Source organism: Camelina sativa, chromosome 16 (assembly GCF_030686135.1).
Source record: "Camelina sativa cultivar CO46 ecotype springtype chromosome 16, ASM3068613v1".
Taxonomy (NCBI): domain Eukaryota; kingdom Viridiplantae; phylum Streptophyta; class Magnoliopsida; order Brassicales; family Brassicaceae; genus Camelina; species Camelina sativa.
In genome coordinates, this window is record NC_141895.1 from 23,500,365 (window position 1) to 23,518,579 (window position 18,215).

Here is an 18,215-nt window from a genome sequence, read left to right on the forward strand (position 1 = left end):
TCCGCCATATGCTTGTGACAGTCGTTTTATTTTATTTAATTTGAAGGGCTCCCCTTCTTTATAGGTATTTTGAGTAGCGATGCCAAGGATAGGTTTTCATCTATAGTCTTCTCTGTCAACTCCCTCGTGATTTCTTATCTTTTCCTTGGAGATGTGATCTGTTTTCTTACTATTATTCTCTTTTCAAGTAAGTTTTAAATGTTAATCACTTTTGCTTTGGATGGTGTTTTCTCTTAAAACATGATTTCGTTATCTATCTATGAATTTGGATGATGATGTTAGAAATTGTTTCGACCTGTTGGCCTAGATTCCCCCTGTATCTTTGCGGCGGTGTGCTGCTAATTAAACTTGGAGCTTCCATCTTTGGTTGATTCAGGTTTTCTGAGCTACTCTTTTCCTCAGGGTTCGATTCTTCGTTTTGAGGGTAACATATTACTTGGACTGAAAGTGTGGCCTAAGAGGAACAGAACTAAGCGCTAAAAGACTGAGTCTTCATTCAAGGTTTAGATTCAGACAAGCTTTGTACTCTTAAAGCAGGATCAACGTATTTTTACCATTATCCCACCCCTTTTGATATGAACGAAATTAAAAAAGAAATAAAAGATTCATGTTCACATGAGAAAAAAACAAAAACAAAATAAAAAAACCAAATTTGAGTATCAAAACATCAAAGATTAAGGAAAAATTAAGAGTTAATAAGAGAGGAAAAGATCCACAAGACGATTTGATAGTGTGTTATACATATAATCTCAAAATCAGTAATACTATCTTGGAAATAGAACATTGGCAGAAGATGATTCAGCTGACGTGGTACAACCGATCTCGTCTTCGTTCTCTTCTAACGATCTCCCCATAGTTTCACGAGTGAAGAAGTACGTCACGATCATTCCGGCGATACAAACGCCACCAAGGATCAAAAACGCGATTCTAACACGTTTCACGTCCAAGAAAACGTCATCCTCATGGTGTTTCGTGGCCCACAAGAAACCAACAGTGCCAACGATAGCCCCAAACTTCCCTGCTGCTCCAGATATCCCGTGGCACGTGGACCTAAACCTTGCCGGAAAAAGTTCCGCCGGGATAATAAACGTCGTCGTGTTAGGACCAAAGTTGCTAAAGAAGAAGATCAATCCGTAGAGAACCATAAAGCCTTTATTAGTCTTCTCGTGTTTGGACCAATACCAACTGTACGGGATCCCAGCGACTAAGTAAACAACGGCCATGAGGAAAAACCCCATCATCTGAATCTGGACTCGACCGATTCTATCGATGAAATAGACGGTGAACCAGTAGCCGGGGATTGTGGAGCAAGCGGCCACGATGGCTGCGACCTTAGCTACTTCAAAGGCGGAATCGTAGACGCTTGTAGAGTTGATTGATTTGTTGGAGAAGTTGAAGATCTGAGAGAGGAGGAGATTGCTTGTGTAGAAGACGACGTCAACTAGGAACCAATTGGCTGAGGCTGCGAAGAGGTCACATCCATGGAGGCTGAGGAAACGGCGTGAGAAGAGTTTGTAGGAAGACCGTGGCGATTGTTGTAGTTCCAGCGATGAATCCTCGTCGATTTGAGTCATGGATACGGACATGACTCGTTGCATGTCTTTTGCTGCTTGGACTACATTGTTCTCCACCAATGCTGTGTATCTGCATGCATAAAAAAAAAAGTGATTACCATACTGATTTGATTATTTAGTACATAAATGCTGAAAAAAGTAAATTCAAAAGTTTAGATTTGATAATAGCTTAACTATACCACCATGGACCAATTCTTAAGTTGATATATTCCTTGTGATACTGAATTATATGTCACGGTTGTATGGAATATTTCTAATAAATCTAGTTTGACAATGTTGTTAATGTATTTTAGCCGCTTCTGCTAAAAATTACAAAAGTTAATTGTCATCAGTCAATAACTCAATATAATTATATATGTAGTCATAAGTCATAACTTATACTATTACTAGTTTACTACTACTACTACACACGGAAGGGAAAAGACTTTTTCTTATGAAGTTAATAAGGGAATCAAAGTGGGAGAACTTGATAGGAAGAGAGTACGTGGTTAGTTGGAGAGATTAAATTTATTTATGATAAAATAAAATTCTAATAATTAGCTGGAGTTTCTACCTGAGAGTGATAATTAATGTAGAAAATATATACTTAAAACTATATATTATGCGTATTAAAATGGAATACTATATATGTGCATACGTTATCATGAGAGGTATATACCTCTCTCTGTCCGGTATATTTCCCTCAGAAGTCAACTTACTTCCTAGGAACAAACAAAACACGAACTCGCCACTCTTTACATTATTATTACATATATTGTTTATGTTTATATCATCCACAACGTATCAAATTTAGGTTGAAATTTCAGGTTCTCCAACATTATTTTGTACGGAAACATGGGTAGAACTTTTGTTTTGCACACGACTAAACTTTTTAGTTCATAATCCTAGATTGAGATTTCATTGAAAAATTGTCAAGGGGCAGTAGCTTACAAAGTCACGCAAGATATTTCATCTACATAAAATATTGCTTTTTAAAAAAAAAATACTGGTGTAATATAATATGCTTTACGGCGTAACTAGTAAACACATATTTTGACTAAAATGGATAATATTTAATCGTGGAATGTTACCTGACAACAAAATATATATATATATATAGTATCATAAAACGATCTAGTTTGCATCGAAGCAAAGCAATCCATAGTGAAAATGGTTACCGATTTTAAACTCAATGTATTTAATTTTGAAAAACAATACTCAAAACAATACTTGAGGAGAAAGAGTTAATTTAATACTATTGTAGAAAAAAATCCTAAGTTTGTATGTGGAATGATAGGAAGCAAAGTCACACAAGATAGTACATTTAACTATAGTCAAAAAATGGTGGACAAAAAAAAAGACAAAAAAAAAAAAAATGGACAATAATTTTTATTTTCTTCTCATACGTAAAATAAATATTTTCAATTTATCTACGGTGGAAAATTATTTTGTTACGAAATTAAATTTAGGAACAAAAAAAAAAAGAAAAAGAGAAGAAATAGTTGAAAGGAACCTGGCAGTTTCAGGCATGAGCATTCGCCAGTAAAACGTCAACGCGGCAGGAATAGCTCCGATCATAAGAATCAACCTCCACGCTATATCCGATTCTGCCGGGGCCAAAGTCTCTGATCCCGCCGCGTTCGTCTGTTCCAAACTCCCCTCTCCGGCGACGTTCTTGAACACCACACACACAACCATGGTCACGGCAGAGCTCATCAAGATCCCTAACCCCTGCATCGAGAACACGGCCGCAATGAAAGCTCCACGCGTCCTTTTATTAGCGAACTCCGACATAATCGTGGCGGAGAGAGGGTAATCTCCACCGATCCCGAGTCCAAGAACGAATCTAAAGAATCCAAGACTGACCATAACGCAAGAACGTCGAGTGGTGCAAACAGAGAAGCCACAACCAAAGGAGCTGAAGACCATGATTAAGAGACAAAGTCCGTAGACTTTACGACGTCCGACTCGGTCACCTAAGTACCCGAAGATGATCTGACCTAAGGCTGTGCCGAGAAGAGCGATGGCGTAAGAAGTTGAGAGAAGAGCGGTTCCGATCGAGTCTTTGTGGTAATAGATTTGACTTATCATTTTCATGATCGGAGCAATACAGAAAAGATCGTAAGCGTCGGTGAAAAGTCCCATCCCGGCGACTATTATCGCCTTGAAATGGTACCATTGTATCCTAGCCGCATCTAACGACGATAACACTCTTAGCGCTGGCATCGTCGTATCGTCGATTTTTATGTTTTTTCAAGATACAGAGAATGAGAAGAATTTTAAGTCCTTGTCTCTTCATTTTAATGGATTTTTTTTGGAGATTTTTTCTTCTTTAAGACAATAATATGGAATATGCTTTGGTTTGACTGCGAGGAACACAACACCTCCCCTGATCGAGTCCACTTCTTTAGTTGACTTTCATAACGTTTTTTTATAAAATTTTGGATATATAGAAGTTTTTTTTCAAGTCCCTCTTTATATTGATATAAAAGTGTTCTTTTTTTTTTTTTTTTTTTTTTTTTTTGCTAAACCAACCATACAAAAGTGTTATGGTTTAAGGATGTGGTAGCCAAAGAGAACACATGTAACACACTGACCATCTTATTGATATAACTTGTTTCTAGTCATTTTGCGAATAAGAGGCTTGAATTTTGATAATATAGTATTCTAGTGTATATTCTCTTTTTAAGATTTCATTACTTTTTATTATTCTCTTTTCTTATATTTTTTCACTTTCATTTCTCTTCCAAACAGTACCGTTTCACATCCAGCAACATTTTTCAGAGTCTAAGAACAACATCTCAAGGAATCTGATCATTGAACAAGATTTTACAAAAAAAAAAAGAAAAAAAACTAGAACAGTCTTGAGTCTCTAACATCTGAATCTGAACCAAAGACCTATATAGGTCGGCCGAATGATACTAAATGCTGATTAAGTGAGATGGATATCCTCCTAGTTATATGAAAACAGGAACTATGAAGTTGGGACGCGCACTCCGAGCTTGACGACAACAACTTCCAAGATCCCATCAGATCTAAACGTTGGAGAAAACAAACGAGGATCCACTTGTCCCGGAAGGTTAAACGTGATTGAGAATGGACCAGGAGGGCAGAGCTGTTGCACCTGCATTCTGTACAAGTATCCGGTTTCACTTGGAATCGCAATCTCAGGCACTACTCCTTGGATGCATACTCTTCCCTCCCTCTGAATCTCACATTTGATCTTATCTATTAGCAGATCAGAAGATAGCATTATGGGTCAAAGTTCTTTTCATAGACAGACAAAGAAAAAAAAGAATGCAACTTTCTTTTCACGTCACTGGTCATTGTCGTCAAACCCAACAAAAACATGAAGAATCCATTCCAGTTTGAACAGGTGGCAGAGAAATTAGTAGGAAATTTGGTAATGAGACCAAGAGTATTACTAATGAAAGGACAGCACAAGAGAAAAGACATGTGAAGAGGCTTACTTTGATTTTTCTCAATGCCAGGGAGAGAGACTCTGAAGATGTAGGCAGCTTCGCTAACGCCAATATCGACAAGACCGATGGGTGGCCCAAGAGAGCCTTGCTTAGCAGTACCAGTGACAAAAACATGAGAGATCACTTTCGAGAGAGTTGTAGTAGTTTGATTATTCTCAGTGTTCATGGTGTCGCTCTGTATTTCCACAAGCTATAGAATCCTCCAAACCTACCTGTTGATAATATCATAATTAAGAAAGAAAAGATAACAATCAAATCAAAGAACAAGTCAAGTTTGAAGATGTAAAGCAAAGAGAGAGACCAAATCAGTCATTTCTATACACAGGCAGTAAGCAAAAAGATTAAGACTGGTTTAATCCTCTGAAGCAAGTTTTACTCCTTTCAACCAAAATTTTCATACCACTCTTTGCTCAAAATAAAGATTTCAAGAACATCAAATTCGAAAACACAAATCATTTCAGCTAGGTTTCTCAAAATCACTGGAGAACCCAAAAATGTGGAAGATGCGTATATTAGTACGAATCAGTCGGATTCATAAGACAATCTAGAGCTCAATCAGAGGTCTATGGATTCCGTGCGTATTGAACCCTAGAATAAGTAGATTTGAAGAACACAGAATCCAAGTAGGGAAGCTGGAGACAAAGAACACCCAAAATAGAAAAGAAAAAAAACCCTAATCTCGATTGCCCAAACAAAAAAAATAAAAAAAAAAACTCCAGGAAAGTTCTCAAAAACGAATTCATTCAATTAGATACCTAAAAAAAAGCGGAAACGGAGAAGAAGGTGGTGGATTTAGGGTACCGTAGAGAACTTCGACGGAAGTGTTGACTGCGAAGCTTCGTCACTGAAACACCGGCGGTGAATAATTGCTGAGTCGGGTGGTGAGGGAGGAGCGTATGAGCCAAAATACTCTTACTTATTAGCTGGTCAAAATAACCACTCTGAATAAGCCACGTGTCAGAAACGTTGCTGCCTAGGCAACATTTTTAACCAAAAACATCCCACATTTTATCTATTTCTCTACATATTTTTAGATTTTATGTTTTAGTAAACATAAATTATACAACAACAGCTTTATTTATAATTTAATAAAACTAAAAAGATCTATCATCTATGGCTTATTAGGATTTTTATAATAAATAAACCATAGATTCTTTATTTTTTTATTAGATTATATAACTAAAATTGCATCTCTTATTGGAGTTCATCAAATTAATACACATAATTTTTGCATAATTTAGATTTTAAATTATGCATAAAATAAAAACACTAAATTGTAGAGTACTCAACCGGAAGACCAAAACTCCAAAAGAAACGTTCTCCCTTTAGCTAATGAACATTTTTTTTTTTTTGAGTAACGTTTCTTGCTTTTTTATTTAGTTAATTAATTAGAAATACAAGAGTGCTATTTTCATCGATGTGTCACTATATGATTCATAGTGCTTGTTGACAAGAAAGGAGATTAGCTAAGAATATAGTAGTAGACTAGTAGTAGTAGTATTATTTTAACAAGAAGCTTAATTTGCGGATTAGGACTACAAATGAACATGTTAAATTTCTCGTCGTGATCATCAACCAACGCTACGTCTACGTGACCCAGCTGGTCTAGACACGTGCTTCAAACGAGAACGAGTTTCTCGTCTCTTGCAAATATCAATATTTAATTTACATCATACGATGCCATTACCTGAAGCAACCAATTATATATATTGAACTCCTCGTTGACCATATTTAGACGAACGATCGAAATTGAACTAGCCATTACCAAAAAGGCAAAAAATGGTATGTATTCAAGATTTAGAATCATGTCCACTGAGTAGATATTTTTTGAATCATGTCCTAATCACAACTACAAACCAGGTGACACGAGAGGATTTGTCTATGTGATTTACTATGTTAGATCAAGTATCTCCACTTCCAATTTGAAATATTTTTTAAAAAATATATTTTGGTCACATTATATATGTCACTACGTCAGGAGATGTTGTGAATAGAGAGGACGTAGAAGAGGCTCATGAAGGAGTGGACTTTGTGATTCATCTTGCGTCGTACGGTGGTTCGGGTAAGCAGATGATTAGGACTCATCGGATCGAGGAAGTCAACGTGGAAGGGACGCGAAATGTATTGGAAACCTGTGTGAAGAAAGGGATCACGAGGTTAGTGTATTTGAGCACGAACGGTGTCGTTTTTGGTGGAAAAGAGATTGAGAATGGAGATGAAACTCTACCTTACCTACCTTCCAACTACTACGTCAGTTCATATGATCGGACAAAATCTATTGCCGAACAGTTGGTTCTAGAGAACAACGGTCGTATTGTTGAGTAAGTGCAAAAATCAATATTTATGTTGTTTACTAAGTTTTTTTAATAAGGATTATGTTTTGTGAACTGTGGAAATCTTTGAAAATATAACTAGTTATATGTGAAAATTACATGATAAAATTAATTAAACTTGTGGAACCGCGAAATACTTGATAATAAATTGAGTAGTTAGATTCGTGGTACCATGCATTCAACCTTTTTGCGGATTACCTATGATTTCGAATATATGAAATGGTAATGCTAATGTTTTATAAATGTTAATGGGAATATAGGAATGGACATGGAAGTCTTTTATCTACGTGTGCGATTCGTTGCCCGATAGTTTATGGACCGGCTGAAGAGAAGTATCTTGATAGGATAATATCTTATGCAAGATTGGGTTTATTCCTCTTCAAAATCGGCGATACAAGCTCAAAAACCGATTGGATTTATGTGGATAACATTGTATACGCGCTCATGTTGGCAACCACCGATTTACTCAATGAACACCCGAGAGCCGCAGGGAAGGCCTACTTTGTTTCTGATGGTAAAATTTATACTCTTAAAATTTTGTTTCCTATATGGCTATATACTTTGCTTTGATTGATTTATATTGAACCCTGTTTTGTGGTTTGTTAATTTATGCAGATAATCCAATAAACTTTTTTGAAGTTCTTCGGCCACTTTTGAAGAATCTTGATTATGATCTTCCAAATTCATCGCTATCTATTTCGTTTGTGGTTTTACTCGGAAAAATAGGTGAAGCAATATACACAATGCTGTCACCACTACTCAACCAAGGGTGGATTCCACAACCATTGATTCTTACACCTGAAGTTTATAAGGGCTGCAAATGGTTGACTGATATTGAAAAAATGGGTTGAATAGTATTCAACTCATTCATCTCTAAAATAGTGGTTGAATAGGTTGAACATTTTTGTTGTAGGATTAGTTTATTTTTTCAATTTTTTCAGTTGAACGGGCTGAATATTTTTTTTCCAACCTCTTCAACCTTTTCAATGCAAATGGTGAAAATTGGTTGAATAATTTTTTTCAACATGTTCAATCTCTTCAACCATACAACCATTTGCATCCAAGGTTTGTTTAGAGATTAGTTTTGATTACAATAGAGTAAAAATAAATAGAAAAAAACAAGAATTGGAATGAGCTTATAACATTTTTGTTAACGGAAGAGGTTGGGGTGACTCATTACTACTCAATCGGTAAAGCCAAGGAGGAACTCGGGTACGAGCCCACAACACAACCTGAAGAAGCCATGACCAAAACCATTTCATATTTTAAAGACAAGAAAAGGAGGGAGGTCGATGGTCCAAGCATTTACGCATGGACTTTCTGTGTGATCGGTTTGCCTAGCATTATATCAGTGGCATGGCTACCGGACATTGGACCCATACCATTCTTTCGAGTCATTGCGATGTTTATCTTTAGGTCGATGTTGGTATTACGGATAGCATCGGGGATTGTGGTGACAGCGCACGTGAGTGAAGCAGTGTATGCGTTATGGCTGGCTCGGAGAGTGGATCCCAAGAATGCAAAGGCTTGGTTTTGGCGGACGTTACTTCTGGCTACTTTCTCGCTTCGGTTACTTTTGAAAAGAGCCAAGGAAGTAAAACAATCAACATTAAGAGAAGGTCTTCTAACCAATTCGGGGTCGTCTATTGCTTGAAGATTTATCACCATGGTTCAAATATTCAAACTAGGGTATCACATTTTAATCATCTTCGAAACTGTAAAATGTATGCATTGTAAATGTTTGGTGAAAAAAAAACATATAAACATAGCGATGGTAATAATATATGTTTTTAACAATATATATATATATATATATATATATATATTTATTAAATTGAATTACAAATGAAAATTACTTCATATTTATCAAAAATATTTGACTACAAAACATAGATATTCTACTTTTATTATTATAAATATTATATTGGTGAATTACAATATTGAATTTAAATCTCACTTACACAACAAAATACTTTTAGTTTTAGAAATTAGAATAATAAAATAAAATAAAAAAATTGAAACACGAAAGGACGGACGATAGATTTCGTGAAAAACAGAGAAGCGGACATATCTTGAAACACATGGCAGCGATTTCTCCATGGTTTTCTTCTCCGCTGAGCTTTTCGAATCCCCGCGTTTCTAAGACCATTACAGGTCCTCAATCTCTCTCTCTCTGATATAGCTTTGTTCTTGTACGAAATTCACATTCTTGGAGCTAACTCTTTCCAGATTCCAGAAGATGTTCATCAATTTCTGCGGCAATCTCTGTGCTAGACAGAACCAACGAGGAAGAACATCGGATTTCGTAAACTCCACTAGTGTCCCAGTGAATAATTCACTTCTTCTCTTTATCTGGGTTTGTTCTAATTCTGTTAAAGCCTCGCTCTTTTTTTTTTTGGTTAACAGGTCTAGAGATCATGTTGGGATGAAAAGAAGAGAAGTCATGTTACAGATAGCTTCCTCTGTTTTTTTCCTTCCTTTGGCCGTTTCACCTTCATTTGCTGAGACAAGTAATGTTGATTCAAGGATCATTTTTATTGTTTGTTCCTTGAGAAATATGGCAGCTTAATAAAGCCTTTCTTTGATGTCAGATGCATCAGAAACTTTCCGTGTGTACACAGATGAGGTGAACAAATACGAGATATCAATCCCTCAAGGTAATCTACCAAACCTCTGTTTTAAGAAGACTTTATGATATTGATCATGATGACTTATGAATAACATCTGATTTGATTTGCATTTACACCAAGATTGGCAAGTCGGGCAAGCAGAACCTAATGGATTCAAGTCAATCACAGCTTTTTACCCTCAAGAAACTTCAACTTCCAATGGTAATTTCATCAAGATTAGTCTCTTTTCAGTTTCCCTGTTCAGAAGTCATGACTTCACCAGTGAATACGGATCGTTTCAGTGAGCGTAGCGATCACTGGACTAGGTCCGGACTTCACCAGGATGGAATCTTTTGGAAAGGTTGAAGCTTTCGCCGAAACATTGGTAAGTCTCTCTTCCTGCAATTGAAACCAACAAGATCTCTGCAAAGAGTTGCTTAAAAAAATGTAAATGTGACATTTATTTGTAGGTCAGTGGATTGGATAGAAGCTGGCAAAAGCCAGCAGGAGTGACTGCAAAACTAATCGATAGCAGATCATCTAAGGGTAAATACAAAAATCTTAAACTCAGTGAGAATCTCTGAAGTATCTGGCTTTGTTTCGTTGACACAATTTATGATCAGGATTCTATTACATCGAGTACACATTACAAAACCCTGGGGAAGCTCGTAAGTATTTGTACGCTGCAATAGGAATGGCAACAAACGGTTGGTACAACCGTTTATACACTGTAACAGGACAAGTAAGTTCTAGTCCTATCGCCACAATAACCTCTCTGATTAGTTTCTTATGTCTAACTCAATGACCATCTTTGGTTATTACAGTTTACAGATGAAGAATATGCTGAACAAAGCTCCAAGATTCAGAAGGTATGACAGAAGATCACACTTACAACAATGAAAGATTTCACGAAAACCTGTTGCTTCTGACATTTTCTTTGGTTTTGCAGACAGTCAAGTCTTTCAAATTCATATGAGAATGCCATTCACATCTATCAGCGGAACCAAATTATAGAATTTGATCAAACAATTTGTTTACGGAACAATCACTTTTTGTCTTTTGCAATGAAATTCTGAGAAAGGAGCTGACTCCATACTTTGAAGTAAGCTTGGGATAACAATTCATCAGTGTGTTCAGACAAAGGAGAAGAGAGAACCCTAAATATGCACAGTAACAAACGAGAACATGAACATGTTTTACTTACAATGCAGGACCTGGGGACAAAGGCTATGTACCTATCAATGATACTCACTACACTCCTCTACCTGAAGGAAGTGTAGTGGTATTACGACTTTTAGACTATAAAAGAATCAGAATTTGATTCTACCATGTATATGCTTGTGTATGTGTGTCTATATATATATATATATGCATATTGTACACCAACTTATTACTAACGGTTTTCCCCTCCCGAGGGCAAAACCATTATAGTGCCTTCAAACTCAACCCGAGCTCGAGCCAGCAGCTGCTTGTGTGGCTGTGTTTTATACACATTGATGGATGGGTAAGAAAACAGAAGCACAAACCCTGTAACTCCAATTTCCTTTTCTTGTTTCCTTCTGCGCCTTTCTAGTGAGCAAGACTATTTTATATAACCTGTAACGCAATACAGATACCAAAGCTAATGAGATCGCATTATGATGATGAACATCCTCTGTTAATGCATTTACAAAATTGCAGAATAAGAGATGCATACCTTTTAGGATGCATGATAAATAACGTGCAAGACTTAATAAAACAGGAAGCCTCTGCTGCCACCTTAAGTAGCAGTTTTGCTACCGCTTAACTTCCTTTTCTCCTCAGTCTTCAAGAATAACTGAAAATATTACTACCATATAAGTGGTGAAAGAAAAAATAAATGTGCATAAGTCCTCACTACTACACCCAAAATAAAGAACTCACCTTGTTGTTTGGTCAGAACCACTACTCTGCATAAATTGAGGGGAGTGGACAATGATATGCGACTGTACAGGAGCAGGGCCTGGTATACCTGACCAACATATTCAAACGAGGACATTACAAAATGCACATACACTAAGCTTTTTCAACAATGCTTTTAACTCACAAGCGAGTGAGCCACTACTTATGAGATTTGATCAGTCAGATAATAAGATTATGGTGGTGCGTAAGACAGTAAAATGTACCTGAAGGGTATGGAGCTTGAAGAGCAGACATAGATGAAGTGGTCATCGCACTGACAGTAGGTCCACCAAGCTGCAGAACATGGCTTCCTGGAACTGAATACCCTTGAACTGCTGTATAACCCTGGCCACTGGGAATAGTCTGACTTAATTGCCCATATTGATAAACGGGTGAATTCACTGCCCCAGGTACTCCATAGACCTGAAGGTACTGCTGACCCATGTATGGACCATATAAACCCTAAACCATGGAACGAGTCAAGATTTAGCCAAAATTACAAGACGTCTTATAAAGAAGAGAAATAACAGCAAGTGTTCATCATAGCCATTGTTAACCTGTGATTGTGAGTACATGTACTCGGGTCCATAAGCGGTTACCCTGATATAGAAAATAAAACAACCTTAGAAATACATTAACGAAACATAGTAACTTGTGCAAAGACATCAGTGTACATAAGAATTGCAAGACTCACCCATAAGGATACACAAGTCCTTGCTGGTAGTTAAATGGAAGTGGTTGCTGATAAGGATAATTTCCAATAAGTGAACCACGAGGTCCCTGCACATTTCCAATGTACGGGGAAGCTGGTCTTAAACGCCCTAACCACACACAAGAAAAATCAACCAATGCACTAAATTAGGAGTATTCTACAACAACATAAAATAATAGACCAAAGCAAGCCAGTCTAAATAAGAGAAAATGGCAATGGAAGATGAGAGTACTGCAGGTGGAAGACACTGACCAGGCATACTAGGTATCAATGCATAGGGCAATGGAGGGCGAGGTCTCCCAAGGGAAGCAAGATTACAGTTTGCACGTCTACCATCAATAATGGGAGTTGGGTCAACACAAGCTCTCCTAGCAGCTTCTGGATCTCGGAAAGTCACCTATAAATCCTCCATATGAAACAGAAACAGAGCACTGAATCATTCACAAAACAACTGCAACAGAATTACACCAAAATTAATGACTTTATTTGTTCTTTGATTAATGCACACGATCCATAACAGTTATATTATACCTTTGGAGATGCCATCACCTATAAATCTAATGATCTACAAAAAAGCCGTAAATATAATTGTAACTCTAAAGCAACATTCAGCAGACACATTCCAGAGCAACAAACAAAACAAAAGAGAGAAGGGAGAAGAGAGGAGGAGTACTCACAAAGCCATATCCTTTGGATCGGCCAGTGTTCTTATCAGCAATGACAACAGCTTCAAGGATTTCACCGTACTGTTCGAAATGGCGACGAAGGGTTTCACTTTGAGTCTCCCAAGCAAGTCCACCGACGAATACCTTTGTGAAAGTTGTATCACCAAAAGGAGAATTCAAGTAGTGAAACCCAGAACCCGGAACTGACTGGTACGCCATGATTACAGAGGACTGAGAAAGAGAGGGAGAGAGAAGAAAAAAATGGAAACTTTATGCCAAAGCAAAAAAGAGGATGATCAATTATTTACTTCAAAGTGATAATAAAGGAAACCAAGTAAACCCTAGACATGATTAAGCACAGTGACTGATGAAACCCATTGGAATATTAGAAGGGGGGGGGAGAATTCTAGGGTTTACTCGGTTATGTGAAGATGAAGCGAGAAAAAAAGTGAGAATTTTGGGGGAAAACAAAACAAAAACTAAAAGATCATCCCTACAAATAATGACGAGAGGAAAAAAGAGATCAAATTTCCCGGAAAAAAAAAAAGAAAAGCAAAAGCAGAGTGGGTTTCAAGGATGGGCCAGAGACAGAGAGAGAGAAGAAGAAGAAGTCGGTGGGTTTGTGAAATTAGGTTTTTTTTTTTATGGTTTGTACTGAAAGGATCACTAGAAATTATAAACAGAAACGAAGCTACAGGGACGAGAACTCAAACAAACTAATTTAAGAGTTAAAAATCTGGAAGAAGAAAAATAAAATAAAAAGAAGAAGAAAAACCCTACAAAACTAAAGAGAGGAAGATAAAAGGAATCGAATTTTTAGGGTAAAAAGTGGTTTGGTTTGGGGAATTCCATTGATGGTGATGATGAAGAAGTTGGTGATGACGATGAAGATGATGATGATGATGGACCTGCGTGATTTGTTGAAGATGAAGAGAGAAGATACTTTTGTTTCTGGCCATTGTAAATGACGTAGGACCCATTTTATTTATACTCTTAATTTTTGTAATTAACGTCGTAATCATCGATCTATGTTTTGTTTTTTTTTTCCCTGATCTAATCTATCCGTTGTTGTAGTAACGTTACACAAATGTGATACTGAAGTCGAATTTTGTGTGTTTGTCTGATTATCAATTTATCATTATCCATCTTTAGAATTGAAATTACGGTGTAGAAGATTAAAACCTCGTCCTCTGAACATTCCCAACTTAAAAATGGCTAGGGGGTTCATGAGCTCGTGACTCGTTTAACCCCACCACTAGTCCACAATGTGGTCCAGTGTCAAGTGTCAACGATACTAAATAACCGGAACTATGTCACGAGCTCATGAACTTATTGTACATCTTACTAGACTACAAAACTAATAACAGTGTAAATTATTATTATTATTTATTTTTATTTTGTAAATTAAATTTATTTCTACTAGAATACAAAAGCTATAACGACATAACTAAACTGGTTTTTATTTTGCCGCGAACACTTCGGTCTAGTGGTTGGTTGGAATTAAAATCCAAATACAAACCAAACCGTTAATTAGTATCTCAAATGTTCCATCAAATTATTCATGTCAGTCAAAGTAAGAAAGATCTGACTTTTACAAAAGAAAGAACACCAATACCATGAAATTGATTTTTTACCAAAACCATTTCATGGAATTACTTTATTTCAGGATTAATAAAGAGTGAAGACATCAATGGTTTTGGAAGATCACCAGCTGCTTCAAAGCTCACCACTGAATCATCAATGGTTTCTTCTAATGGCCTAAACTTCCATCCCAAATTCTGCAACTTCTCTGATCTTAGAACCCTTACTTCCTTCACCTCCTTCTCTGTTCTCTCCGTGAAACTGCCATTATACATTGATACATTCCATTAGATCAGACCGAAATTGAAAAGTTTGAAAGTTCTACCCTTTTACCTTTCAGGGAAGTTGCGTTTAGGATACATATTCTTGAGTTTCTCCATTAGAGAATCAGTGTAGAGTGAATGAGAATTGCATATGTATCTTCCTTTTGCTTTTGGAGTTTCATACACCAACAAAAGCGCATCCGTCACATCACGCACATCCACAAGATACAGTTGATCGCTCAACAAGGATTTTATACCGCCTTAGACAACACCAATCAACAAATTTTTCAATAATGAATCAAAACACTTAAACCAAGAAACTGTAATTCTCAGGCCTTCAGCCCCAAACTACTAGAGTTAATCCTTGATTGAAGCCTAGGGCCTATGGTGACAGACGGACAGAGCGTCACAACATCAGCTAAGTTTCTCTTGCTCCACTCTAAAGCTTCACGTTCCGTTAACGTTTTGGCAAGATAGTGACAAGGCCAGTAACCCTGAGATCCTCAGAGTTTGCATCACAGTAAACAAAAACACAAATCTCTTACTGTCTTTTTACCTCAAGTGAGTAAAGGTATTGAGTGTCGGACCAACAACCCTCGTAACACAGACGACTTTTTGCTTTTCAGCCATTGGCGGCGCTCTCTTTAGCAACTTAAAATGCTCTTTGAAGTGAATGAAAGAGAAAAACAGATCTCAAAGTATTATTTATACACAAGTCGCATCTGATTTTAACAACTCATCTTTAACTCAAGTAGCTAGCGTATAAAATATGAGGGAATTGAGATGGATAAAGATTGCAACTTCAGATTTTACAGACACTGAAATACTAAATGATTTTTTGTATCGAAGAAAAAAAATCAAAAATTAAATCATAAGATTTGTTTCTTATTAAGTTTTTCTTTGTTATTTTAATTCATATATATTAAAATTTAAATATTGGAAGAGTGGAAAACATTTTTAAAGGTGACCCTTACTTCAGCTGAATTTGATATTTCAGAATTCACAGAGAAATCTATAAGTCAAGAAAAAGTATAAAGGAAAACAAAACAAACTCGAATTTTATCATATGCGCATAGTGCAAGTTGTCATTTTGATTTCTTTTTCTCACACGCAACTGGGCAGAAAAGTCTTAAATGATAGAGCAACAACAGAAGAAAAGACATTATTGGATTGTGAAAGAACAGATTCAGAGTAAATGGAGTAAATGAACAACAAGAAACTGATTTAAGTGAATCCAAAATTGGAGATTTCCCCCTGAACCTAAAGAGTAATTAAGAAGAACACTAGAGATAATGGAAATTATATATGGACAAGTTAATAATATAGCAAGAAGAAACATGTGTGACCTCAAGGATCCTTCCCCTTGCGACGATGTGTTATACGAAGAGAAGATGATAGAAACCAAGGAACTATGAACGCTACCACAAGACACGAAGCTACTAATATAACCACTGACCAGCTTGGAAAAGGTATGCCCATGAGTACGTTGTTCTTCACAAACTGTATCTGTTAGTCTGTTTCCAAAGAGTTTTGAGATTTAGAAGCAGGCACAAGAGATGCAAAAGAAGGGCTGATTATGTAAGAGCTTGCCTATATTGTAAAAATGATGGAAGAATCTTTCTTTGGAGTTTGGTATTGCCACAGTCCCCTCAGGTTATATGATATCTTCACTTCATACATACAGAAGCAGGGTATGATATGATATCATTGATATCTTTCACTTCATACCAAGACTTGCACTTAAGTCCTTGTAGGCTTGTAGCTTGTAAACGCGAGAACCCGATTGCAATGGCAGAGTCTCTCTCCACAACGCGTTCCCAATATATAAAGCTTTCACATCAAACCTTTATCAACAAATTAAATCAAGTAATAATAACTTAAGTCCCAGCTTTTTGGGTGAGACAAAGATCACAATTGAAGATTGAGAAGTCAAGAACACGAACATGTTCTCGTGGCCGAGACAAGGCAAACAGTTTAAACGAAAACTAGTACAAGACATAACAGAACGCAGCAGCAGAGTGTCTTGTGTAATGGGAAAGGCGGTAATTTTACGATCACAATCCTGTAATCATAAACCCTGAAACCGTATATTCCCCCGCGGAACAATTGATTCATAGATTCTTTTGCATATATATTAAAGGGAAACATTCATGGTTATCGAGTAACAGACTAAGTTGACTTGTCCTTTCACAAATATGATCTGACATAATAAGTAAGTTAAAGGAGCAGATGACGAACCCTGAATTTACAGAGGAAGAATAGAAGTATCTCTCTAATCTAATAAAAGAAAACGACGGCGTTTTAGGTAAACGCAATTATTGCAGACCTAGCTAGGCCCTCTCTAATCAAATAATCTGTTCAAATTTAGACCCAACATTATCATCAAGCTTATCGTCATCGACATAGCCAATTTAGCCATGGTTTGGCCTAATTTGGTTCCTTGTTAAATTTTTTTTTTTTAATAATAAAAAGGACGGATTGTGCGAATGAATCTGAAAATATAAAAAAAACAAAAGTAATAAAGTATACTGGAGGAGGAGAGAGCAATTCAAAGGGGATATTTTACCAGTATTAAATTGTTAAAGGACCGGTGAGGTAGGTTTTATTTGTCTGCTTACTTCGAGTAAAGGTCGAACGTGCCAATGTGACTTCCACTGCTTCAGGACAAATCAAATACTATATGACTCTCATAATTTGTATTATTGATACTAATTTTTATAATAATTCTAACGAGTATCTCGTTTATTGCTAGTACGTAGTAACGATATCATTGACATATATTTTAAAAACATTTCGTGTGATAACATTTTCTTCTGGGATAAAATTTAAAACTTCACGTTTAGATATAAAAATTGAATGTTGTATACGCTAATTGAGATTTGGATCTTATTGATTTTAGTTGACAAAACAAAGTCGTTAACATAGACGGTTTGTCTTGATCTTAGCGTATTTTATTTTATGACGTGAAACTCGTTATAAGGAGTATTATGTATATTAATTATATGAACCAAATCAATCATCTATATTAAAAAAAAAGGTTGCCTCAAGGGATTCAATGTTTCTTTCGTGAAAAAGGTCTCTTTCTTTTTAGATTTGA

General features: G+C 36.4%; 5 protein-coding genes and 2 long non-coding RNA genes across 11 annotated transcripts; 3 read left to right on the plus strand and 4 right to left on the minus strand.

Annotated features, from left to right (window-relative positions):
- The first annotated feature begins 18 nt into the window (after nucleotides 1-18).
- Nucleotides 19-564, plus strand: LOC147925890 (uncharacterized). The gene is made up of 2 exons (XR_015585249.1): nucleotides 19-187; nucleotides 308-564. It is a non-coding gene; the product is annotated as an uncharacterized LOC147925890 (long non-coding RNA).
- On the minus strand, nucleotides 548-4,004 carry LOC104751540 (putative inorganic phosphate transporter 1-9). Its single transcript, XM_010473496.3, has 2 exons — nucleotides 3,067-4,004; nucleotides 548-1,644 (listed from the first exon to the last, which is right to left on the minus strand). Exons 1-2 carry the CDS (start codon nucleotides 3,777-3,779, stop codon nucleotides 765-767), a joined length of 1,593 nt encoding a protein of 530 aa, XP_010471798.1. The 5' UTR covers nucleotides 3,780-4,004; the 3' UTR covers nucleotides 548-764.
- Nucleotides 4,005-4,253: 249 nt separating this feature from the next.
- LOC104751541 (HSP20-like chaperones superfamily protein) lies at nucleotides 4,254-6,084 on the minus strand. Of its 2 annotated transcripts, none has more exons than XM_010473497.3 (3): nucleotides 5,837-6,084; nucleotides 5,024-5,247; nucleotides 4,254-4,781 (listed from the first exon to the last, which is right to left on the minus strand). In XM_010473497.3, exons 2-3 carry the CDS (start codon nucleotides 5,199-5,201, stop codon nucleotides 4,528-4,530), a joined length of 432 nt encoding a protein of 143 aa, XP_010471799.1. In that variant the 5' UTR covers nucleotides 5,202-5,247; nucleotides 5,837-6,084; the 3' UTR covers nucleotides 4,254-4,527. The 2 variants fall into 2 exon arrangements, with proteins under 2 accessions (XP_010471799.1, XP_010471800.1); XM_010473498.3 differs by having other exon boundaries at nucleotides 5,791-6,017.
- A 730-nt stretch (nucleotides 6,085-6,814) lies between these two features.
- On the plus strand, nucleotides 6,815-9,165 carry LOC104753876 (uncharacterized). Its single transcript, XM_087492802.1, has 5 exons — nucleotides 6,815-6,851; nucleotides 7,014-7,356; nucleotides 7,629-7,882; nucleotides 7,984-8,181; nucleotides 8,529-9,165. The coding sequence occupies exons 1-5, from the start codon at nucleotides 6,815-6,817 to the stop codon at nucleotides 9,020-9,022; spliced, it is 1,326 nt and encodes a 441-aa protein (XP_087348928.1). The 3' UTR covers nucleotides 9,023-9,165.
- Nucleotides 9,166-9,316: 151 nt separating this feature from the next.
- Nucleotides 9,317-11,363, plus strand: LOC104751543 (psbP domain-containing protein 3, chloroplastic). Its single transcript, XM_010473499.3, has 10 exons — nucleotides 9,317-9,522; nucleotides 9,598-9,673; nucleotides 9,775-9,878; nucleotides 9,960-10,025; nucleotides 10,119-10,199; nucleotides 10,280-10,362; nucleotides 10,448-10,523; nucleotides 10,601-10,719; nucleotides 10,802-10,846; nucleotides 10,927-11,363. Exons 1-10 carry the CDS (start codon nucleotides 9,450-9,452, stop codon nucleotides 10,951-10,953), a joined length of 750 nt encoding a protein of 249 aa, XP_010471801.1. The 5' UTR covers nucleotides 9,317-9,449; the 3' UTR covers nucleotides 10,954-11,363.
- On the minus strand, nucleotides 11,048-14,414 carry LOC104753877 (uncharacterized). Of its 4 annotated transcripts, none has more exons than XR_015585235.1 (8): nucleotides 13,287-14,414; nucleotides 12,862-13,060; nucleotides 12,592-12,718; nucleotides 12,455-12,497; nucleotides 12,122-12,359; nucleotides 11,880-11,967; nucleotides 11,674-11,793; nucleotides 11,048-11,573 (listed from the first exon to the last, which is right to left on the minus strand). XR_015585235.1 is itself a non-coding variant. In XM_087493189.1 (6 exons), the coding sequence occupies exons 1-6, from the start codon at nucleotides 13,491-13,493 to the stop codon at nucleotides 11,876-11,878; spliced, it is 852 nt and encodes a 283-aa protein (XP_087349315.1). In that variant the 5' UTR covers nucleotides 13,494-14,231. The 4 variants fall into 4 exon arrangements, 1 of the variants encoding a protein (XP_087349315.1); XR_015585234.1 differs by having other exon boundaries at nucleotides 12,862-13,006; nucleotides 13,287-14,276; XR_015585236.1 differs by having other exon boundaries at nucleotides 12,862-13,015; nucleotides 13,287-14,231.
- A 354-nt stretch (nucleotides 14,415-14,768) lies between these two features.
- On the minus strand, nucleotides 14,769-17,309 carry LOC104753878 (uncharacterized). Its single transcript, XR_015585295.1, has 3 exons — nucleotides 16,709-17,309; nucleotides 15,189-16,632; nucleotides 14,769-15,116 (listed from the first exon to the last, which is right to left on the minus strand). It is a non-coding gene; the product is annotated as an uncharacterized LOC104753878 (long non-coding RNA).
- Nucleotides 17,310-18,215: the final 906 nt, after the last annotated feature.